This window comes from Mobula birostris, chromosome 24, assembly GCF_030028105.1.
Source record: "Mobula birostris isolate sMobBir1 chromosome 24, sMobBir1.hap1, whole genome shotgun sequence".
NCBI lineage: Eukaryota > Metazoa > Chordata > Chondrichthyes > Myliobatiformes > Myliobatidae > Mobula > Mobula birostris.
Window position 1 is genome coordinate 546,199 of NC_092393.1, and position 25,670 is coordinate 571,868.

The 25,670-nt window shown below is 43.1% G+C and overlaps 1 protein-coding gene across 2 annotated transcripts in view; it reads right to left on the reverse strand.

Annotated features, from left to right (window-relative positions):
* eme1 (essential meiotic structure-specific endonuclease 1) overlaps window positions 1-25,670 on the reverse strand; it is a 50,008-nt gene that overhangs the window by 21,488 nt on the left and 2,850 nt on the right. For both annotated transcript variants that reach the window (XM_072242016.1, XM_072242017.1), the window contains exons 2-6: window positions 18,652-19,549; window positions 9,752-9,891; window positions 8,448-8,537; window positions 2,566-2,687; window positions 384-501 (exon numbers count right to left, since the gene is read on the reverse strand). In XM_072242016.1, the coding sequence (XP_072098117.1) occupies window positions 384-501; window positions 2,566-2,687; window positions 8,448-8,537; window positions 9,752-9,891; window positions 18,652-19,549 (1,368 nt within the window). The remainder of the gene's footprint in view (window positions 1-383; window positions 502-2,565; window positions 2,688-8,447; window positions 8,538-9,751; window positions 9,892-18,651; window positions 19,550-25,670) is intronic.

Sequence of the window (25,670 nt, forward strand, 5' to 3'; positions counted from 1 at the left end):
AAGGGCTACAGTGATTGATGGCAATCTAATTCCAAATGTGATTCAGATGGGAATATAATGGGCACAGTGTGCTGGTCAGGATTGTTGTTGGTACTTCTGAAATAACACAAAGCATTTTTATACCTTGCTCTAAAACATTTCTTTCCTCCTGAAAATCTTTAAAAACAGATTTTCATGATGAAAGATGCACATCTATATTGAATTTCCTTCTGTCCACAGAAGCTGCCTGATCAGTCATTCCCAGTTTTGTTTCAGATTTCCAGCTATTGTAGTATTTTACTTCCTGATGATGAACTTCAATTGATGCTCTTTTGAGCTACCGTAAGGGAAATATTTCAGTGGAAACAAAGCAACACTCAACCCCAAATTCAGAGAATACTCACTAATTCTACATCCATTCGTGATATGGGAGATATATTATGCTCACAGCTTTGTTTGTCTTGTCCATTTCTGGCAGCTGTCTGGCAGTGTTTCTTCTGTGACTTCTGCTTCTTCTGTAGACTACAGAAAAACAATCATTAAACAATCATTTTTGTTGTACACACTCGCAAAAATGTTAGCAATAATCGACAGCCCTTTAATAACTCTTGGAATTCATCCTGAGAATTCCAAAGGATAACTTTTCAGGATGTGGTATAAATCCTGATAATCATCTTCACTATCAACATCACTTATTTGCAAACTTACTAACTGTGCCTTGTACATTCTTATCCAAATCATTTATATTGTTGACAAACAGCAATGGGCTCAGCACAAACCCATGGGGGCACCACTGGTCACAGACTTCCATTCTGAAAAGCAACCTTCCACAATCTTCTTCCTACCATTCCATATTGAATCAGCCAGCTTTCCACAGATCCCTTGCCACCTAACTTTCTATAGTGGCCCACCATGTGGAACCTTATCAAAGGTTTTACTGAAGTCCTTATAGACCACGTCTACCATACTGCCATCATCAACCTTCTTCAGCACCACCTGCCCCTCCACATATCTCTGTATTGTCCACAAACACATCAATTTTGTTATCCAAATCACTGATATATAACATAAAAAGCGGCCCCAATACTGACCCCTGTGGACCACTAGTCAACAGTAGTCAACCAGAAAAGGCTCCCCTTATTCTCACTCTTTGGCTCCTGCCAATCAGCCAATATTCTATCTATGCTAGTATCTTTCCTGTTAATCACCTCATACGTGGCAACTTGTCAAAGGCCTTCTGAAAATCCAAGTACGCAGTTTCTCCTTTGTCTATTCTGCTTGTTTTTGCTTCAAATAATTGCATCAAATTTGTCAGAGTAGATTTTCCCTTTTGGAAACCATGTTGACTATGGCCTATTTTAACATGTGCCTCCAAGTACCCCAAAATCACACCTTTAACAATCGACTCCAACATCTTCCCAACCACTGAGGTCAGAATAACTGGACAATTTCCTTCCTTCTGCCTCTCTCCCTTCTTGAGGAGTGGAGTGACATTTGCAATTTTCCAGTCCTTTGGAACCATGCCAGAATCTATTGATTCTTGAAAGATCATTACAAATGCCTCCACAATCTCTTCAGCCACACCTATCCCATGGAAGCTCATCAACTTCAGTCTTAACACTATTCACTGATGCTACACAAGATTAAACTTAGTCTTTGTGTTACCTATTAATTGCCAGGAGGAGGAGGAGAAGATGGCAGCGTGACACAGCGCGCAGCGGCCACTCTGGTGAATGATATCTGTTATCTGTCAAGTAGGGTGCCGTGCACAATCCTGATTTGGTGGAGACAGACGTGAGAGTACAGAGGAACATCTGGAGAAACTTCTGAAACGCTGTCTTCGCTGCCACTGTGTGATCCAGAATCTCTGGAGGAGAAGGCCCTGAGTCCTCGGCTTTGTTTGTTGCTTGGCGGCCAGGAAGGGGTTGAAGCGCTCGGCAGAGATGGTGCTCGGTGTTGGAGGCTCGAAGTTTTCGGACGGACTCAGAGTCGGCTGTGGTTGGATGCTTCCAATGCATCGGTAGTTGTCGGCGCCTGGAGGTTTATGGCAGGGAGAGTTTCTCCTTCTGCTGCCTGCTATCAGGACTATCGGGAGTCGATCGGAAATTTGAGACTTTTCTGTACTGTGCCCATGGTCTGCTCTTTATCAAATTATGGTATTGCTTTGCACTGCTGTAACTGTATGTTATAATTATGTGGTCTTGTCAGTGTTAGTCTTTGGTTTGTCCTGTTTTTTTTGTGATATCACTCTGGAGGAACACTGTATCATTTCTTAATGCATGCATTTCTAAATGACAATAAACGAGGACTGAGTGTCCTCATAATCTAATCTAATCTAAAAATTATTGAGTAAGGCCTTTAACCACAAAAGGTTATGTGCAGCCCAAGGCATCAAGGCTTGCAGATTTTGTAGAGCATATTTAATTTCTCTACTTAACAAATTTAAACCAATTATCATTTTAATTATTGCTTGAATTGTGCACAGAAATGTGAATGTAGCCCTAACAGACATTTTCTGCTCCATAGTGCCTATATTTGCAATCAAAAGTAATGAGTTAAGTAAGCACTATACAGTACAAATCTAACCTGAAGTGCTTTTCCAGATCGACAATGACCAAACATGGAATTTTCCCTGCACATTGCTGAAGAATATTAACAGCAAAAATCTCTAACGTCACTTGGCCTTCAGTAGCAGCCCCTTCCAATCCCTGGATAGAAAGAAAGAAATTACACACTGGAACCTGGAAGAATTTGCATGTTTAGTGTATTAACACAGAAAGTATAGAACAGGAACAGGTGCTTTGGCCCATGATGTTGTACTGACCTAATTAAACTAGTATTTAAATACCTAACTATATCTGTGCTTCTACCTAAACAAAATCCATATCCACCTATCCTCTGTACATTGGTGAACCTCTTATGCACCAACTCCATACCCTCAACATTTTTTGTATAATGTAATGACCAGAGGTGAATGTAATACTCCAGATGTGGCCTAACTAGAGTTTTATAAAACTGCAGCATAACTTTGTGACTCTTGAAATCAGTGCTTCGACTAATGAAGGCAAGCATGTCATAAGTTATCAACCCATGCAGGGAGCACGGTTACAGACCTGAAAATTCCTCTGTACACCATTAAATTATATATAATTTTACCTCTGTTTTATTCCATCAGATTCTCAGAATTTTAATGAGCTATAATCAAATCCAAGTGCTTACATTCTTATTGGACCATACAGAAATTTTTACCAGCTTCATTTCTGCATCACTGATTACATCAACTTCTGTGTGGACTGCAATGTTCCGACAAGAACTGTCCTTTGTTATACAAATAACAAGCCATGGGTAACAAAGGACATCCTGAATGCTAAAAAGAGGGCGTTTCGAGATGGAAATAGGGAGGAGCTGAGGGCAATACAGAGGGACCTGAAAGCCAGGATCAGGGAGGCTAAAGACAGGTACAGGAGGAAGCTCGAGTGGAAACTCCAGCAGAACAACATGACAGAGGTCTGAAGTGGGATGAGGACCATCACTGGGTTCCAGCAAACTAGGAACAGAGGAGCTGAAGGCAGTGCGGACAGGGCCAACAAACTTAACCTGTTCTTTAACAGATTTGATATTGTGGCCCCTGCCCATCCCCCACGAGTCATCTGTTGTCGGCCCCCAACCAACACATATTCCACTCTCCCCTCCTACCCCTCTTCACAGTCCCCCACCCTGCTCTCATGACTATACCCCTTCCCTACACGAAACCACCACGGTAGGCTTCACAGCTGAACAGGTGAGAAGACAGCTGAAACGTCTCAACCCAAGCAAGGCTGAGGGACCTGATGGTGTCAGTACCAGGGTGCTCAAAGCCTGTGCCCCTCAGCTATGTGGAATACTTCGCCATGTCTTCAACCTGAGCCTGAGGCTCCGGAGGGTTCCTGTGCTGTGGAAGACGTCCTGCCTCGTCCCTGTGCCGAAGACACCGCACCCCAGCGGCCTCAATAACTACAGACCGGTGGCATTGACCTCCCACGTCATGAAGACCCTGGAGAGACTTGTTCTGGAGCTGCTCCAGCCTATGGTCAGGCCACACTTAGAGTTCCCCTCCAGTTCGCCTACCAGCCCCGACTAGGAGTTGAGGATGCCATCGTCTACCTGCTGAACTGTGTCTACGCCCACCTGGACAAGCCAGCGAGCACTGTGAGGGTCATGTTTTTTTGACTTCTCCAGTGCGTTCAATACTATCCGCCCTGCTCTGCTGGGGGAGAAGCTGACAGCGATGCAGGTGGATGGTTTCCTGGTGTCATGGATTCTTGATTACCTGACTGGCAGACCACAGTACGTGTGCTTGCAACACTGTGTGTCCGACAGAGTGATCAGCAGCACCGGGGCTCCACAGGGGACTGTCTTGTCTCCCTTTCTCTTCACCATTTACACCTCGGACTTCAACTACTGCACAGTCTTGTCATCTTCAGAAGTTTTCTGATGACTCTGCCATAGTTGGATGCATCAGCAAGGGAGATGAGGCTGAGTACAGGGCTACGGTGGGAAACTTTGTCACATGGTGTGAGCAGAATTATCTGCAGCTTAATGTGAAAAAGACTAAGGAGCTGGTGGTAGACCTGAGGAGAGCTAAGGTACCAGTGACCCCCGTTTCCATCCAGGGGGTCAGTGTGGACATGGTGGAGGATTACAAATACCTGGGGATACGAATTGACAATAAACTGGACTGGTCAAAGAACACTGAGGCTGTCTACAAGAAGGGTCAGAGCCGTCTCTATTTCCTGAGGAGACTGAGGTCCTTTAACATCTGCCGGACGATGCTGAGGATGTTCTACGAGTCTGTGGTGGCCAGTGCGATCATGTTTGCTGTTGTGTGCTGGGGCAGCAGGCTGAGGGTAGCAGACACCAACAGAATCAACAAACTCATTCATAAGGCCAGTGAAGTTGTGGGGATGGAACTGGACTCTCTGACGGTGGTGTCTGAAAAGAGGATGCTGTCTAAGTTGCATGCCATCTTGGACAATGTCTCCCATCCACCACATAATGTACTGGGTGGGCACAGGAGTACATTCAGCCAGAGACTCATTCCACCGAGATGCAACACAGAGCGTCATAGGAAGTCATTCCTGCCTGTGGCCATCAAACTTTACAACTCCTCCCTTGGAAGGTCAGACACCCTGAGCCAATAGGCTGGTCCTGGACTTATTTCCTGGCATAATTTACATATTACTATTTAACTATTTATGGTTTTATTACTATTTACTATCTATGGTGCAACTGTAACGAAAACCAATTTCCCCCGGGATCATTAATGACTATGACTATTAACTAGGAATTACTTACAAACTAAAATGGTTCTTTCTCCACAAATGTTGCCTATCAAGTTCAATGTTTCCAGCTTTTTCTCTGGTTATAAATATTTTAAGAGCTGTTGTTTATGGTTGAACTTGCTGATTTTGAATACAAAACTGTAGAGAAGCCAGCCTCAGCTCAAGTTTTATTAAATGTTTGGCGATTCTGTGGATGCAGGATAGAAGCACGGATGGTAGTTTGCCTCCCAGGTGCCAGGGTCCGGGATGTTTCTGATCGTATCCAAGATATCCTGAAGTGGGAAGGAGAACAGCCAGAGGTCGTGGTACATATGGTACCAACGACATAGGCAGGAAAAAGGAGGAGGTCCTGAGAGCAGATTACAGGGAGTTAGGAAGGAAGTTGAGAAGCAGGACCACAAAGGTAGTCATCTCGGGATTACTGCCTGTGCCATGCGACAGTGAGTATAGGAATAGAGTGAGGTGGAGGACAAATGTGTGGCTGAGGGATTGGAGCAGGGGGCAGGGATTCAGATTTCTGGATCATTGGGATCTCTTTTAGAGGGGGAGTAACCTGTACAAAAAGGATGGGTTGCACTTGAATCCCAGGGGGACCAATATCCTGGCAGGGAGATTTGCTAAGGCTGTTGGGGAGAGTTTAAGCTAGAATTGCTGGGGGGTGGGAACCAAACTGAAGAGATGGAGGAAGAGGTGGATGGCTCACAAATAGAGAAACTTTGGGGACAGTGTGAGAGGGAGGATAGGCAGGTGGCGAGAAGGAACGCGCTCAGACCGATGGTTTGCGATATGTCTACTTCAATGCAAGGAGTATTATGAAAAAAGCGGATGAGCTTAGGGTGTGGATCAGTACTTGGAGCTAGGATGTTGTGCCATTACAGAGACTTGGATGGCTCAGGGGCAGGAATGGTTACTTAGAGTGCCAGACTCTCGATGTATCAGAAGACAAGGAGGGAGGCAAAAGAGGTGGGGGCATGGCACTGTTAATCAGAGATAGTGTCACGGCCGTAGAAAAGGAGGAAGACATGGAGGGATTGTCTACGGAGTCTCTGTGGGTGGAAGTTAGGAACAGGAAGGGGTCAATAACTCTCTTTTTTTAAGATTCTTTTTTTCATTATTCAAGAAAGGGAGTAGAGATAGCCCAGGAAATTATAGACCAGTGAGTCTTACTTCAGTAGTTGGTAATTTGATTGAGAAGATCCCGAGAGGCAGGATTTATGAACATTTGGAGAGGCATAACATGATTCGGAATAGTCAACATGGCTTTGTGAAAGGCAGGTCATGCATCACGAGCCTGATTAAATTTTTTGAGGATGTGACTAAAAACATTGATGATGGTAGAACAGTAGATGTAGTGTATATGGATTTCAGCAAGGCATTTGATAAGGTATCCCATGCAAGGCTTATTGAGAAAGTAAGGAGGCATGGGATCCAAGGGGAAATTGCTTTGTGGATCCAGAACTGGCTTGCCCACAGAAGGCAAAGAGTGGTTATAGACAGGTCACATTCTGCATGGAGGTCGGTGACCAGTGGAGTGCCTCAGGGATCTGTTCTGGGATCCCTACTCTTCATGATTTTTATCAATGACCTGGATGAAGAAGTGGAGGGATGGGTTAGTAAATTTGCTGATGACATAAAGATTGGAGGTGTTGTGGATAGTGTGGAGGGCTGTCAGAAGTTACAGTGGGACATTGATAGGATGCAAAAAAATGGACTGAGAAGTGGTAGATGGAGTTCAACACAGATAAGTGTGAGGTAGTTCATTTTGGTAGGTCAAATATGCTGACAGAATATAGGATTTATAGTATTATTGGTAAGACTCTCGGCAGTGTGGAGAATCAGAGGGATTTTGGGGCCCGAGGCCATAAAGATACTCAAGGCTGCAACGCAGGTTGACTCTGTAGTTAAGAAAGCATACGGTGCATTGGCCTTCATCAATCGTGGGATTGAGTTTAGGAGCTGAGAGGTAATGCTGCAGCTATATAGCAGAGGTCCCCAACCTTCTTTGTACCGCGGACCAGTCTAATATTGAAAATATTGTTGCGGACCAGCCGACGGGGTGGGTGTTAATCATGACTGGAATATAGGTGATAGGTCAACTATAAGTCACTTATAAGTGGCTAATACACTCAATTTTGTTTCTGAAAGGGTTTATCTAATGAATTTAATATTAAACACACAGCGCATATTTTCCTCCCATGAATATAGTGATAAGTCAATTATAAGTCACTTGTAAGTCAATAGCATCATAACATTTTAAGTAACGTTTGGATATTAAACACACAGTGCATATTTTCCTCTTATGAACATATAAAATCATTGCAACTCACCAATATTGCTGAATCAGAGGGAGCCCCGGGCTTGTTTCCTTGCAACAAGACAGTGCTATCGAGGGGTGATGGGAGACAGCAATACTCGAAGGGGGTTTCTTATGTCCGGTTTATTCCGCAACTTAGTTTTCATTGCATTCATTGCAGAAAACCCCGCTTCGCAGAGATATGATGTTGGAAATGGAAGCAACGTTTTCAGTGCTTTCATGGCTACCTCAGGATATTTAGCCTAGACTTTGATCCAGAATGCCGGCAGAGATGTTATATCAAACATACTTTTCAGCCCACCATGTCATTTGCAAGCTTGAGGAGTTGATATTCTTCCCGTGCTGACATGGATGATTCACTGGGGACATTCACAAATGGGTCACAGACCCATTCCTTTTCATGTCTTGGGTCATTTGCGTGCGTAATGACCTCGCGTGCATTCAAGTTCAACATATCGTTTCCTCGTGGCCTGGTAGCACATGCTTTGAGGCCCGGTGGTTGGGGACACTGCTATATAGGACCCTGGTCAGACCCCAGTTGGAGTACTGTGCTCAGTTCTGGTTGCCTCACTATAGGAATGGAATGGGCTGCCGGCAGCAGTGGTGGAGGCAGATACGATAGGGTCTTTTAAGAGACACCCGGACATGTATATTGGAGCTCAGAAAAATAGAAGGGCTAGGGGTAAGGCTAGGTAGTTCTAGGGTAAGGACATGTTCCGCACAGTTTGGTGGGCCAAAGGGTCTGTATTGTGCTGTAGGTTTTCTATGTTTCTACGTTTCCAAGATTTGTGTGTTCAAATACAATGAAAAATTAAAATCTGAAGAAAATTTACCTGTTTATAGACATGAACCATTGACACAAACTCCTCTCGTGGAATGTGAATTATAACATGAAGCTCATCTGCCCAGTCAGTTACTTCATTCTGCAAAAAAACAGACAGCAGGACGTTTTGGGCTACCATTGCAGAAGTCTGATTAATATGTAAAGTCAGACTTTGTTACCATTATTCAAGTAAAGTTATTTGTTTAATTAACAGAGAAAAGGTGAAAAGTACAAACTAAAGCATTTGGGTCAGACACCCTGAGCCAATAGGCTGGTCCTGGACTTATTTCCTGACATAAATTTACATATTACTATTTAATTTACATATTACTATTTAATTATCTATGGAGCAACTGTAACGTAAACCAATTTCCCCTGGGATCAATAAAGTATGACTATGACTATTGATTTGACTTGTAAAACCTTTAAAACCTCAAGGAGAGTTGAAAAGCAATTTGTATAGATTGTTTAGGAAAGAATGGCTCATGGAAAGTTGCACAAAGAAGAGAGGGGCGGGGGGGAGAGAAGGGGGGGGAGAGGAGGGGGGGGAGAGAAGGGGGGGGAGAGAAGGGGGGGGGAGAGAAGGGGGGGGAGAGAAGGGGGGGAGAGAAGGGGGGGGGAGAGAAGGGGGGAAGAGAGGGGTACACATGGTGGTATGGGGGGGGCAGGGAATAGAGAGTTGTTAATTGCATGTGTGGCAACACAAATGTAAGAAGGAAGTGACTGGACCAGTGGTGGGGGGAGGGGGGACAGTGTCAAGATGGAATCAAGATATGACGTTAAGTGTTTGTTTAGGGCAGAAGTATCTGCCGAGAGTTATGAGCGAGATGACGCTTGTTTCAAATATAAAAGATCTGAGGTGGTCCTGACAGTGCAGAAGTGAAATAGATTTCCTCTTGTTAAAGAATACAGAACCATCACAAAAAAAGGATCATCCTTTAAAACAGAAGAGGCATTTTTTTTCCTCTCAGGGATGTATAAATCTTCAGCCTGCTTCTTCAAGTGGCTATTGAAACAGTCGATAACTTCTAACGCAGAGGTAGGTAGCTAGTTGATAAACAAGGCAGGGAAAGGTTACCATGAGTGAACATGAATTGGAGTTAAGGTTACTATCAGATCTACTCTGATCTAATTATGTGGCAGACTAGGTTTGAGTGACTGAATGTTCATAGTTCTCAGTCAGCTATAATGTTCATGTTAATTCTGAACATAATAGAGATTGATTGGAAATCTAGTGTAATAAAGCCATGCTTTTTAGCATGCTAAATTTTCCACACTACTAGTTTATAAAACAAACATAGGAATATCACATACCATCTGCTGCTCAGGAACATAAGACTGTCTTCTCCTCCAGACCACACTGTGTGGAATTGTCTGATTTTCTATCACACAGCTAACCTGCATAGCTTGCAGAGTACTTAACAGTTGTCCTCCTCCTTCTATCTGTAACAATCCTGTGAAAGTGAAATACAAGAAAAATTTTGCTTACATGTGCAGTGGGATTCATTGCACTGTCCTATATTTCAAAACAATATAAATTAATAAAATATATTCCCAGATAACTTTTGGAATTCCGTGATTGTTATAGGATCAGGCAGATGGTCTTGTTCATACACTAATGAAAGAAGGTTAAAAAGGCAGCAATGCCTCCGGATATTATCAATTTTAAACAATTTCAAGCTAGAGTAGAACTCCAACATTTTGCTGCAGGATGATATGGCAACTAGAAGATGCAAAGTACTAGAAGATCAGCAAGCATGGAATCAAATTGACACAAATCAAGAAATAAATAGTTTGGGGTGCCATTGAAGGCAGTTGAGAATTTTGTGTGCAAGGATGTATTCAGCAAAATGAATTAAGTCAGAAAGAATTCTAGAAAACTCATCAATGTAGCATGCTTGTGTGGCACTGTTGCACAATATGCTGAAAATGAGATATCCATGGTAGAGCCAACATACAATAGCTCAGTGAAGACATGGAGCTATATAAGAAAAGGAGGAAAGAAAAAGTCAGAAAACAGAAGAATCATGGGCTCATAAGCACTGAGTACTGGGTGATTATAATTGTAAAAAAGAAAGAGCAGAAATGGCTGACAACATCAGAAATATCAATGCACTTGATTCCACAAGCAATAACTGGATCTTGTACACTGAGCTAATTGAACAGTATTTTAAAACCAATGAGGAACAAGTACCAATTTTGCTGAGTGCATTAGGTTTAAAAGTATACAGTTTGCTTTGAAGCTTCCTCCATCCAAACCAGCAAAAATGGGCTTTGCTAGTATTGCAAAAATAATGCAAGAACATTTGGAACCCAAGCCATTGTTGATTGCAGAACACTTTTAAGTTTCATAAGCGAAATCAAAAGGAAGAGGAGTCCATTTCAGTGTATCTGGCTAAAACAAAGGGATTGTCTGAACATCATTAGTTTGGTAATGGTCTCAATGATGCACAGTGAGGCCATTTAGTTTGTGATATCTTACAAAGGAGCATTGAAAAATGGCTCCTAACTGAAGCACAACCTACAGTTAAAATAGCAGTTGAAATTGCTGTATCAATAGAAACAGCAGAGACACAATTAATTTGCCGTCAGGAAAGAAAGTGAGTGCAAACAAAATTGCAACGTCTAAACAGAAACTGGTCTGGCCAAACAAATTGTGCTACTGTTATAGCAGGTACTCAAATACAGCAGACCAATGCAGATTTAAAGGAGAAACTTTCAGGAAATGCAATAAAGTAAGACACATACAAACATAAATGGACACAAAGAGAAAGAGAGAAAAAGTCAAGTTGAAGTTTTAAAAAGAGCACTAATCTGCATGCTGCTGATGAAAATTGGAGGAGAAGATGGCGACGCGACGCAGCTTGCACGGCCACTCCGGTGAATGATATCTGTAATCTGTCAAGTAGGGTGCCGTTCACAATCCCGATTTGATGGAGACAGACGTGAGAGAACAGAGGAACATCTGGAGAAACTTCTGAAATGCCTTTTTCGCTGCTGCTGTTACCGTGTGATCCAGAATCTCCAGAGGGGAAGGCCCTGAATCCTCGGCTTTGCTTGTCGCTCGGTGGCTGGGACGGGGTCAAAGCGCTCAGCGGAGATGGTCCTCGGTTCTGAAGAGCTGGTCGGAGGCTCGAAGTTTTTGGACGGACTCAGAGTCGGCTATGGTCGGGTGCTTCCAATGCATCTACAGTTGTCGGTGCCTGGAGGTTTATAGCAGAGAGAGTTTCTCCCTTCTGCTGCTTGCTATCCGGGACTATTGGGAGTCGATTGGATCTTTGAGACTTTTTTTTAACCGTTCGCATGGTCTGCTCTTTATCAAATTATGGTATTGCTTTGCACTGCTGTAACTATATGTTATAATTATGTGGTCTTGTCAGTGTTAGTCTTTGGTTTGTCTTTTTTTGTGATATAACTCTGGAGGAACATTGTATCATTTCTTAATGCATGCATGCATTTCTAAATGACAAGAAACGAGGACCGAGTGTCCTCATAATCTAATCTAATCTAAAATCTGATAATGACGAAAGTGACACAGGAATGGCTAGCCTTGTGGTTTACAATGTGAAAACTAACAATATGCAAGCAATATAGCTTAAGCCAAAGGTGAATGGCATAAAAATAATCAAAATGGAATAGGACATTGGTTCGGCTCTTTCAGTCATTCCACAAAATGAGCATGAGAGGCATTTCAAAGATACTAAACTGAAGCCTGCAGATATCTGACCAAGAACTCATACTGGAGAAAAGATAACTTATGTGGGAATGATATTCCTAACAGGGAAATACAATAAGCGACAAGCCACATTGAGTTTGTATGTAATAAAAACAGGACCAGCATTTGGGGGGGGGGGGGCATGATTGGCTAAGACAACTACAACTTGATTGGAGGTCCATCCATCATTTCTAAGTCCCATCCCTAACAATAAAGTCAACTGAAAGCGAATTAAGAAAGGTACTAGATGATGCCACAACTGTCTCCATGCTACACACCATGAATCGTTGCCCAACCGAGGACACAGGTGTTGACGCTAATCTCTGTGCCTCTGGTTGGAAAGGAAGGACCATAGTGCTCAGAGGAAGTGTGAAAGTGACGAAAGCAGTGGTACGACCACAGCAGAATTTTTAGGCAACATATCTGAGAAAGCTTCTGATATGTTAATCAGACAGTTATCTCCAAAATGTGGCTTGGTTTTAAGCTGGAAGAGAGTTTAAGAAGCTTCAGGAAAGTTGCACGCATCTGGCTCTATATGTGAGTATAGAGAACCAGAAACAACTCAGCATACATTATACTTTATTGTCGCCAAGCAATTGATACTAGAACGTACAATCATCACAGCGATATTTGATTCTGCGCTTTCTGCTCCCTGGATTACAAACCGATAGTAAATATTAAAAATTTAAATTATAAATCATAAATAGAAAATAGAAAAATGGAAAGTAAGGTAGTGCAAAAAAACCGAGAAGCAGGTCCGGATATTTGGAGGGTACGGCCCAGATCCGGGTCAGGATCTGTTCAGCAGTCTTATCACAGTTGGAAAGAAGCGGTTTCCAAATCTGGCTGTACAAGTCTTCAGCTCCTGAGCCTTTTCCCGGAGGGAAGAGGGACGAAAAGTGTGTTGGCTGGGTGGGTCGTGTCCTTGATTATCCTGGCAGCACTGCTCCGACAGCGTGCGGTATAAAGTGAGTCCACGGACGGAAGATTGGTTTGTGTGATGTGCTGCACCGTGTTCACGATCTTCTGCAGCTTCTTTCAGTAATGGACAGGACAACTTCCATACCAGGTTGCGATGCACCCTAGAAGAATGCTTTCTACGGTGCATCTAGAAAAATTAGTGAGGCTTTTAGGGGAGAGGCCAAATTTCTTTAGTTTTCTCAGGAAGTAAAGGCGCTGGTAGGCCTTCTTGGCAGTGGACTCTGCTTAGTTGGACCAAGTCAGGTCATTTGTGATATTGACCCTGAGGAACTTAAAGCTTTTGACCTGTTTCACTTGTGCCCCACCGATGTAAATTGGGTCATGCGATCTGCTACTCCTTCTGAAGTCAAAAACAAATTCTTTCGTCCTGCTGACATTGAGGGATAGATCATTGTCTTCGCACCATACCACCAGGTTCTTAATTTCCTCTCTGTACTCAAACTCGTCATTACCCGAGATACAGCCTACAATTGTTGTGTCATCAGCAAACTTATATATTGAGTTTGATGGAAACTTGGCTACACAATCATGGGTGTACAGTGAGTACAGCAGGGGGCTGAGTACACAGCCTTGTGGGGCACCGGTGCTCAGAGTGATTATAGAGGAGAGCTTGTCTCCTATTTTTACAGCCTGGGTCCTGTCTGTGAGGAAATTGAAGATCCAGCTGCAGATCTGAGTGCTAAGGCCCAGGTTCTGCATCTTAGGAATCAGTTTATTTGGAATGATGGTAATAAAGGCAGAGCTGTAGTCAATGAAAAGGAGCCTTACGTATGCGTCTTTATTCTCCAGGTGTTCTAAGGAGGAATGTAGGGCCAGGGAGATGGCATCTGCCGTTGACCTGTTGCTCCGGTAGGCGAATTGCAAAGCGTCGAGGTTGACCAGTAGGCTGTGGTTGATGTGTGCCATAACCAGTCGCTCGAAGCACTTCATAGCAATTGATGTCAGAGCCTCAGGTCGATAGTCATTCAGGCATGCCACCTTGCTCTTCTTCGGCACTGGGATTATCGTTGCCTCCTTAAAACAGGAGGGGATCTTAGACTGAAGCAAGGAGCAGTTGGAGATGTCAGCAAACACTCCAGCTAGCTTGTTTGCACAGGCTCGGATAACCCGTTCCGGGACGCCATCTGGGCCCGTCACCTTCATTGGATTTATGTTCTAATGTCCTCCTCAGTGACGATGAATCTTGATGCCACCAGGTCCGGTTCATCCGGAGGGAGCGGGATGCTCCTCTTCCGTTCGAATCTTGCGTAGAATACGTTAAGTTCGTCAGGAAGAGAAGCGCCACAGTTATTGATATTCCCAGCCTTTTCTTTGCGCCCAGTGATCTCATTTAGACCCTGCCATAGTCTACTGGCATCCCTCTGGTAAGCCTGGGCTTCCAACTTTGCTCGATATTGCCTCTTGGCACCCTTAATGGCTTTCCGGAGTTCACGCCTGGATTCCATGTAGCGACTGATATCCCTGGACCTAAAAGTCGCAGCTCTAGCCTTTAAAAGGGACTTGACCTCATAATTCATCCAAGGTTTCCGGTTAGGGAAAACCCAGATCGTCTTGCGAGACACACAGTCTAGTCCTCTGTGCATTTCCAGATAAAGTCCGTGACAGCTGAGGCATACTCATCAAGGTTAGCTGCCGAGTCCTTGAATACTAACCAGTCCACCGAATCAAAGCAGTCACGGAGGACCTCATCTGTTTCCTCCATCCAACGCGACACTACTTTTGACACCATGACCTCCCGCTTCAATTTCTGTTTGTAAGCCGGGAGGAGGAGAACGGCCTGATGGTCCGATTTTCAGAAGTGAGGTCGTGGGACGGAACGGTAGGCATCCTTGACTGCTGTGTGCAGTGGTCAAGTATATTTGGGCCTCTAGTGGGGCAGGAGACATGTTGGTATAACTTTGGCAGTGCCTTTCTGAGGTTGGCCTGGTTAAAGTCCCCAGCTGTAATGAGCAAAGCCTCCGGATACCTGGTCTCAAGTTCACTGATGTTGGCATACAGTATGTTCACAGCACACTCCACGTCCGCTTGGGGGGAATGTAGACCACTGTCAGTATGACCGAGGTGAATTCCTGTGTCAGATAGTAGGGACGACACTTCACCGACAGGTGTTCCAGGTCTGGGCTGCAGGAGCTTGTCAGTGCCACTGTGTCCGAGCACCACGCAGTGTTGATCAGTAGGCAGACACTTCCTCCCCTCGTCTTGCCCGAAGACGCCGTGCAGTCCATCCGATGGATCGAAAATCCCTTCGGTCGGATGGCACAGTCCGGGGTGGCAGGGGAGAGCCAGGTCTCAGTGAAACAGAATACACAGCAGTTCTGCATCTCCCTGCAGTAGGTGAGTCTCCCTTTAAGATCATCCACTTTGTTCTCTATGGCTTGCACATTAGTTAGTAGGATGGTGGGCATAGGGGCCCTGAAGCCCCTCAGCTTCAATCTGACCAGCAGCCCAGCTCTTTTCCCACGCTTCCTTGGTAAATAGTGCATCTTTCCAGGTTTCCATCAATGCAGTGTTGTTGTCGTCAGCTCTTTGAGGTTGGTGGACGCGTCCCGCAGGGATCGATCGGTGGGTCGTGTCGTCCGGCGCTCCGGGTCGGGCCGAGTGATGGGGGAGGCTCCACTGCTACTTCCAGCTGCTGGGGGCCCGGGCTGTCGATTGGGTCGGGCCCTGAAGCCAACACTTAATCCCGGAGGGCCGGGCTCCTAGCTGAAACAAGTCCATAAGCCGAGTCACGGTTGCGGCCTCACTTCCGGTAGCTGTGGATGGCCACCAACGGGGCTTTACTGTGGTTGCTCCGGGGAAGCATCTGGGGCACCTTGAGGTCTCCACCGTCACTTCTGTGTTGTTGTCTGCTCCGGAGAGGTGCTGATTGGAATGGGCTGTGTCTCCAAGCTCTCTGGCACGGTAGCAAGCCGCAGGTCTCCGGGAACATGGTGGGCCTCGGACCAGGCCCCACTGGTCGGGTCCAGGTGTGGTCCGGAGTTTAAGAAGCAATTCTAGCACGGTGATCTCCAGCTGGGTCAGTGGCTTCGCCAGGGTGTTGTTGATCTTGCTAGATGTAGCAGATTGGAGGCTTAGAAGGGTTTCTCGGGTATAGGATAGTGTATAGGGCAGTTTGCTCGGGAGAGCACGCGCAGAGTTGCCAGTTACCGGTGCCATCTTAACTTTTCATGCATGAACAAGTGGGAGGCAAAAAACTGCTTGTAGAAGTGGATGCAAAGACCAAAGCCCAGCTGGATGAATGGAAAGCCAAAAAGAAAGAAGTAAATGGAAGTATGAAAACAGAGGATTCATCAGACGCTGCGATGGAAACAAGAGATCAGATCATAAAGGGAGCAATAGGATAAATAAGTGAATACTCCAGTGAACTAAATGCACCTTCCCAAGATCAAGATGCACAAACAAGAAAAGAAACAAAGCAAGGTGTCCAGAGCTGTCAAAACAACCTCCTGCAGTCCCAGAGTCAAATCCTACAACACCGTAACGGAGGCTCTAGAACCGGAGATGTTTTCACAACCACAAGTCTCACTTGCCAAGCAGAGTGATCCTCCTTGTCAGGAAAGACGTTATCTTACAAGAGTATGAAATTCTCCAGAGCGACTAAGTCTTCAGGCCTGAATGGGGCAATTAAAAAAATTGACTATGATGTGGGTGTCTGCCTATAGTAGCTGCGCTATATAGTAAACCATGTATACAGTTGAGATGCTTTCAACATTGAGTTGGAGTTTTTAATGGTTAAGCAGGAAGGAGTATTGTGTATTTAGTATTTCAACAATATTTGAGTAATCTTGCTTATACAGTATATTGTATGATAAAGCATTTTTGTTTGTTTAATTATCGGTCACACATAGAAATACATGAATTGCATTCATCATCACCCTACTACACGATGCGTGTGCACCTTGCTTAAAATAAAACACGAAGTTAGACTCACATTTCAGACTCCAGTCTCTTCCTTTGAATTAGTTTACGGTTTCAAAGTTACAAAACATAACAGACAACATTTGGGATTTGAAACTAAATTCAAGATTAATTAGAAATATCAGAGATGTGTCAGTAATAGAGTTATAGTAGTAGGGGACTTTAAGTTCCCCAAAATTAACTGGAACCACTCTCGTATTAAAAAGCTCAGAATTTTTAAAGTACAACTGGCTTTCTGAGTCAAAAGTAGAGCAGAGAAAAGACAGTAGTAGACCTAATCTTAGAGAATGCAGCTGGGTAAGTGGTTATAGGTCTGTGGAAGATTCTACAACTTGTGACCATAACTTTTATGTTTCAAAGTAGTGACAAAAATGGAGAATCCAGTTTCAATATCATTAGACAGGACCTGGTAAAAGTATACTGGGGGAAGCAACTTGCAGGTAGGTCTACAATGGCAAGGTGAAAGCACCAAAATGTGATATAGTTAATATTTCAGGATGATTGTGTTCTCGTAATGATGAGGGGAGAGGACAGAAAGGCAAGGGAACATCAAATATCAAAGCATTTGAGGGTGTATAAAATTAAAGAGAACTTGAGCAAATGGCAAGTATAGAGAATTGAAAACAGGGAAGGACTCTCAGGAGTATACGAAGTGTACAAGAAAACATATAGATCAGGAAAGCAAAGAGGAAGCATGAAATCTTACTTGTGGCAGGATTAAGGAAAATCCCTGATCCTGAGAATTTTAAGAGAAAGGAGGAAAGAATTACGACCATTAGGAAAGTGAGGTCAGTGTATGAAGCCAGGAATGAGCTTTAAAATGAATACTTCTCATGAACGAGAAAGACATTGTAACTAGGTAAATTGGGGAAAGGCCATCACCCTTTGTCAGCCCGGAACGCTGACTGTACTTTTTTTCCATAGATGCTGCCTGGCTTGCTGAGTTCCTCTAGCATTTTGTGTATTACTTGGATTTCCAGCATCAGCAAATTTTCTCTTGTTAGTAAAATTCTAGAACACTTTTGTGTTAAAGGTTGCGGTATTACATCTTTCAACAAGCTTAAAAGGTAAATAGATCTTCAGGGCCTGACAAAATCTATCCCAGGCTACTTTGGAAAACGAAGGAGAAGATTGCTGGTGTCCTGACAAATCTTTGCCAGCCATTGAAAATTCAGTAGCTCTTTTCAGTAGATTGTCCGATTAGAAAAATCTTTATTTCACCCCATGAGCATGTTCTGTTATTTCAAGGCTCAGCTTCTCCAGTCTGCACAGGTTCCAACATATTCATGCTTGCATTATTAAACCATACCAAATGCAACAAAGATATTTGTATCAGTTTTCTTCCAGCTCTGTCCTGCCCATTTAACTGGTATAGAAGTAAATACATTCAAGGACACACAAAGCCTGTCAGTTAAGTTTTGCAACCAGTTCTGAAACACTTCCAAAGTTTATTTCATATAGAATCTGTCACATGCAGAACATGTAGTGTTTTTCCACATTATTAAACTAGGTAACTATTATAAGAATAACTAACGCTAGTGTGATTTCACAAATATTTCATTCTTTACTTATTACATCAGACTTGTTTTTAAAAACTAACCTGGATCAATTGAGATTTGTATATGTTTCAGGCATTCCCCTGGTCGCAACATCTTCTCAATGCCAGCCAACATCTTTCTTGTAGCTTTTTCTTCTTCTCGTTGTCTACGAATATTTTCTTTCTCCGCTCTCTGCAGCTCTCGTTCTTGACATTTTTTCAGTGCCTCCTGTTTAGCTCTTCCCATTTCTGATGAGGTCTGTTTAACCTTTTTCTTATGGTTAGAGCGAGTTGATAATCGGTCTTTGCAAGATTCAAGATTACTGATACGTGATTGATTTGAATTTGAGTATGGCTCACATGATTTTACTGGTTGCAATACATAGAGTTCATCATCAGAGTCTGAAATGCTCCATGTTGAGCGGGAAGGGACAGCTCTCCGACAAATGAGTGAAGGTTCTCTAGTTTGGTCTTTAAGTTCAATGACATCAGCTAACTTAATCTTGGGATCAATTCGACTGCACCGAAGTTTATCATGGACCTGACTGTAATTCTCTTGACTAGAATTGGAAATTGTGCAATCAGGCTTGTCAAACATTTTCTCAGCAAGCTTCATCTTCAGCCTTTTTGACAGAGGAATTTCTAGAATTTCTTCATCATCACTCTCACTACTTACTACAGTTGCTATTTCATTGGACAAGCAAGCAGAAGAATGGCTGGGATCCAGCTGACAGCATTCAACTTCGTTAGATAATACAAGGTCACAGCTTTTGGAGTCTGAACCTTCCTCATTAATTAAAGCTGCCCGCTTTGGAGCTCCACACAAATCCAAGGGGCCATCAGAAATTGTGCGACTTAGAACACCTGTGAAGTCGATAGCAGGTAACTTGGTTGAATCACTAGCTTCATTGTCTGAATCATTACACCACAGCATCCTCTTGGCAACTCTAAACCGGCACACCTTAAATAAGACAAAATGCCAAACAATGACATTAACATACAGTTTTATGCTGTACCATAATAGAATCAATGAAAGACAGCACTAACAGGGTGGACAACCAGCGTGGAAGACTTTTGAGCAGTGGAGGCCAGTTCATTGGCTATATTTAAGAGGGAGTTAGATATGGCCCTTGTGGCTAAAGGGATCAGGGGGTATGGAGAGAAGGCGGGTACAGGTTTCTGAGTTGGATGATCAGCCATGATTATACTGAATGGCAGTGCAGGCTCGAAGGGCCAAATGGCCTACTCCTGCACCTATTTTCTATGTTTCTATGAAGACAACAAACTGTAACTACAAGAAGAAAAAAAAGGAACATTAATAATAATTAAATGGAAAAGTTACAAAGAAAAATACAAACTGTAATAACAGATTTTAGAAAATACTATGTACACTCAAACACACTTAGATGAACACTACCTGGGACAGAATGAGGAAGAGGAATAACAGGCGTAACACATTTACTCAGCAGTCAGACAAAATTTATATTTTCATCAACAAAAACAGGATTCAGCACCCCACAGGATAAACAAGAACTTACTTAATAGATATAGCCATCTCAAACACACACAACAAACAGAAATCAGTAAGCGAAAAACACCAGAAATATGCCAAATTAAAAGAGGAAATTGAAAGGCTATGGAACAAGAAAAGGGTACACATTGTTGCAACAGTAATATCTACAACTGGTATCATCCCAAAGTCACTGCACAATAACACTAAACAATTAGGACTATACAGCAATATTTATGTAAATCTTCAGAAAGCCACAATACTGAACACCAATACAATAGTCTGAAAGTTTCCAGTAATTGAGAAATGAATATGCTTAGCTATGCCCATGCCTCAGGTTTTCCCAGCTTGAGCTGAGAAAAAAAAATAAAAAATATTGAGAACATGAGAAGTGTCCTTGAAAGTGAGTGTGTAGGTTATGGGAAGAGTTCAGCAATGGGACAAGTAAAGTTATCCCCTCTGGATCAAGAACTACTGACAAACTGTTAAGGATTATCCATCACTCAGTCAATGCTTGGGGTTTGGCATGAGTAGTAACACTGAATGCTGTATAAAGATGATTGGATTCTCTTTTGTTGGCAATCACTGTTGCACAATGCTACTGTAGTTATGGATCACAGATGTTTACCAGGTGTTGCTGCACAAAAAATGTCTACCTGCAAACACAAGTGCACCACCCTTCTAACTAACTTATCTCTGATGAAGCAGCTGAAGATGTTTGGGCTGCGCAGAAGAATGCAACCATTAAATACCGTAGATTGAGGTAACTAATTTACATAACAACTTTGGTTTAGCTCAGCAAGAGGTTTGATTTCACAACAAATCTCCTTCATGGTAGGTTTGACTAAATCATAAACGTGTTTCTCCTAATCCACTTCCACTTTGCCTACAGAATAAGGTTCATTGGTGATGTATTTATATAACTTATGCACTGATAAATTTCATTCATCTCAAGTTTGGAATGTTTGAACAAAAATGGATAAGGCTTTATTTTTAGATACTTGGGGAATTGATGTTTATGGGGTTTGTACAGAAGATATCAGCCATGATCCTGTTGAATGTACAGCAGGCATTAGGGGCCAAATGGCATACTCCTGCTTCTATTTATATTTTCGTGCCAGCAGAATGTTGACTAAGCATTGGTGAACAGGTCACTTGATAGCAATGTTAATGGTTTTATTCATTATTTTGCTGCCAAAAGGCTGAAGAGAAACACCAGATAACTGGCCAGGTTGAATTATCAAGCTGGCTGAATGTATTGCTGAGAACTTTTTCAGATGCCATAGTTGTAGCAATTCTGGGCTAGCCTAGCTGGTAATAAATCATCACCAATACAATTTGTTAATGTAGGACTGTAACTTTAGTTATAACTAATTTATTCAACTATTCATTGATTGCATGGAATTCACTCTTGCTTCTTGAACTCAGATGCTGGATTCTGACATTGTTAAGAATTGGCAGTGCTCATAGTGTTAACAGAATTACAGAATCTGCTACATTGGTTGTGGGATTACTTTGCTGTGAAGAATACAGCATTCTATTTTTTGTGCAAATTATCATGTGCTGTAGCACCTTATTTTTAGGTAACACACACAAAATGCTGGTGGAACTCAACAGGTCAGGTAGCACCTAAGGACACGAATAGTCGAATGTTAGTATTTCTGTTTCTGCTTTGAGGTTACTTCTTAATGAAGCAGGGATTGCATTTTTTGTTAAGGACAATGCTTGTGTGGATTTAAGCAAGTTACCAGATATGAAGATGATCAAAAAAGTAACTTACCATGGGATCTATTGTGACAAACTGGACTCCAAAAATTGCCGGAGGGGAAGGAAGTAAATTGCAGGCTGCTACCAGAGGTGATAATAGAGTTCAGTGATTGGCAGACTGCTACCAGAGGGGACACACAGCTCAGTACTCTGTCCTTTGCTTTTGATATGTTTGCAGATGATACAAAAAATTGGTTGAGTGGCAGTGAGAAATGAAGCTTTAGGCAGATTGTTTGGTCTGTTGTACAGAAAACAGATGGCAAATGGGGATTCATTTTAAGGTGTTTGGAGGAACACATATGTGACAGAAGGTTTTGCTCCCAGATTAGCTCAATGCCTTTTGTTTTTGCTTTGACCAACAAATATGGAGGAACCTTCATGAACTCCCACAGCCCCCAATGACCCTGTGATTCAGTCTCTGAGGCCAACATGAGAGCATCCTTCAGGAGGGTGAACTCATGGAAAGCGTCCAGCCCAGACAGGGTACTAAAGACCTGCGCTGATCAACTGGGTGGAGTGCTGACTGAAATCTTTAATTCCTCACTTTGCCAGTCTGATGTACCCACCTGCTTAATCATACCAGTGCCCAAGAAGAAGGTAGTAACCTGCCTCAAAGACCATCACCCAGTAGCATTTACATCTACTGCGATGAAGTGTTTTGAGAGGCCGGATATGAAACACATCAAGGGCTGCCCAAGGAGCCACTGGGATCATCCGCTCAAATTTGCATACTGTCACAACAGATCAACAGCAGATGCTCTTCATTGACTACAGCTTGGCATTCAAAACTATCATCCCCTAAATCCAAGACATTAGCTCATTATGCAACCGGATCCTCAAATTCCTCACTTGCAGACCAAAGTCAGTTCAGATTGGCAACATCTTCTCCACAATCACCATCAGCACAGGTGCACCACAAGGCTGTGTGCTTAGCCCCTGCTCTACTTGCTTCACACTTACGACTGTGAGGCCATTGGCAGGGAACACTTCTGCCTCAGGAGTCAGCACCAAGACTTTACGAGTTTCCCAAGATACACAGATAAGCCAGACAGGATGTTTGGTGGAAACCCGCATCAAGGAGCACAGGAGGTGTGTCCATTAGGGTTACCCAGAGAAACTGGCAGTAACAGAACGTTGCATTCACAAAGGCCATAAGATTGACTTCAACAGCACAAAACTGTCGCGCCAAGGCTTTTGGCACCACCTGGTGAAGGAAGCCATTGAAATAAAACGAGAAGAAAAGAATTTTAACAAAGATGAAGGTTTCTCTCTCGGTAAGAAGTGGAATTCAATTGTAAACAAAGCAGGACAGCAGAAACCTGATTAGATGAGGACTAATCAATCAGGAGGGACAGATGACAGGGGTATAAATACTGTCAGACTAGATATGCCCAGGCATCATCCCTGCTGAAGATGGCAGAGCTCAGTATCAAAACATTGGTTAAAATAGATACCTGTACCCAGCTGGAAGCCTGAGATTAGTTTATTTGTCATATACACTGGGAATATTCAAGGAATTTTCAATCTCTCACTGCTATGGGTGGAAGTTCCCACTTGCTTCAAAAAGGCAACAATTAAAAAAAAGGCAGTGCCTAAGAAGAATAATGTAAGCTGCCTTAATTACTATCTCCAGGTAGCACTCACATTGACAGTGATGAAACGCTTTGAGAGGTTGATCATGACTAGATTGAACTCTTGTCCCAGCAAGGACCTGGACCCATTGCAATTTGCCTATCGCCACAATAGGTCAATGGCAGATGCAATCTCAGTGGCTCTTCACACAGCTTTAGACCACCTGGACAACACAAACACCTATGTCAGGATGCTGTTCACCGACTATAGCTCAGCATTTAATACCATCATTCCCACAATCCTGATAAAGAAGTTGCAGAACCTGGGCCTCTGTACCTCCCTCTGCAATTGGATCCTTGACTTCCTAACCGGAAGACCACAGTCTGTGTGGACTGGTGATAACATATCCTCCTCGCTAACGATCAACACTGGTGCACCTCAGGGGTGTGTGCCTAGCCCACTGCTCGACTCTCTGTATACACACACCACTGTGTGGCTAGGCATAGCTCAAATGTTATCTATATATTTGCTGACAATACAACCATTGTTGGTAGAATCTCAGGTGGTGACGAGAGGGAGTAGAGGAGTGAGATTTGCCAACTAGTGGAGTGGCGCTGCAGCAACAACCTGGCACTCAATGTCAGTAAGACAAAAGAGCTAATTGTGGACTTCAGGAAGGGTAAGACGAAGGAACATATACCAATCCTCACAAAGGGATCAGAAGTGGAGGGAGTGAGCAGTTTCAAGTTCCTGTGGGTCTCGATCTCTGAGGATCTAACCTGGTCCCAGTGTTAGCGCGCGGCCAAGTGGTTAAGGTGTTTGTCTAGTGACTTGAAGGTCGCTAGTTTGAGCCTTGGCTGAGGCAGTGTGTTGTGTCCTTGAGCAAGGCACTTAACCACACATTGCTCTGTGACGACACCGGTGCCAAGCTGTATGGGTCCTAATGCCCTTCCCTTGGACAATATTGGTGTCGTGGAGAGGGGAGACTTGCAGCATGGGCAACTGCTGGTCTTCCATACAACCTTCCCCAGGCCTGCGCCCTGGAAACTTTCTAAGGCACAAATCCATGGTCTCATGAGACTAACGGATGCCCAGATATATATATATATATATATATATATATATATAAATATAAATAAAACCTGGTCCCAACTTATCAATTATAGTTATATAGAAGGCAAAACAGCAGCTACACTTCATTAGGAGTTTGAAGAAATTTTGCATGTCAACAAATACACTCAAAAACTTCTGTAGTTGTACCATATATCGCGGTCTGGTATGGGGCAGGGGGCTACTGCACAGGACCTAAAGAAGCTGCAGAGGGTTGTAAATCTAGTCAGCTCCATCTTGAGTACTAGTCCTGGGTATTTTGTAGGCATCTTCAGGGAGCAGTGTCTCAGAAAGGAAGCGTTCACTATTAAGGATCGCCAGCACCCAAGGCATGCCCTTTTCTCACTGTTACCATCAGGTAGGAGGTACAAAAGCCTGAAGGCACACACTCAGCGATTCAGGAACAGCTCCTTCTTCTCTGCCATCCAATTCCTGAATGGACACTGAACACTATGGACACTATCTCACTTTTTAAATATATACAGTATTTTAGTTTTTTTTGCATGTTTTAAAATCTATTCAATATACACATAGTGTAATTGATTTACCTCTATTTATTATTAATTTTTTTCTCTTCTTGATTATGCATTGAACCACTGCTGCTCATGCTGGTGATTATAAATCTGATTCTGAAAGCACTGGATCCTTTCAGTTTGTCTTCTTTTGCATATTAGTTGTTTGTCAATCTTTGCGTGTAGTTTTTTAAATACATTCTTTTGTACTTCTTTTAGTGTGAGTGCTTGCAAGAAAAAGAATCTGGTGACAAATATGTGCTTTGATAATAAATTTAGTTGAATGTTTGTTTTAACAGAATAATAATGCGTGCCAGGTGGTAGAGGCAGATACATTAGGTTCATTTAAGAGAGGGACATGGATGATAGAAATATGGAGGGCTACGTGGGGGGGGGGGGGAAGGATTACATTGATCTTAGAGTAGATTAAAAGGGTACAACATTGTGAGCCCAAAAGCTTCTACTCTGCTATACATCTGTACTACGGTGAGAGGTGATATATATAGTGTTTGGTGGGAGATACAACAAAGCACAAAAATAAATCATAAATGGGAGGATACTGAAGGGGTTGCTTTAACTTAATGATGAACAAATACAATAGTGACATAGTA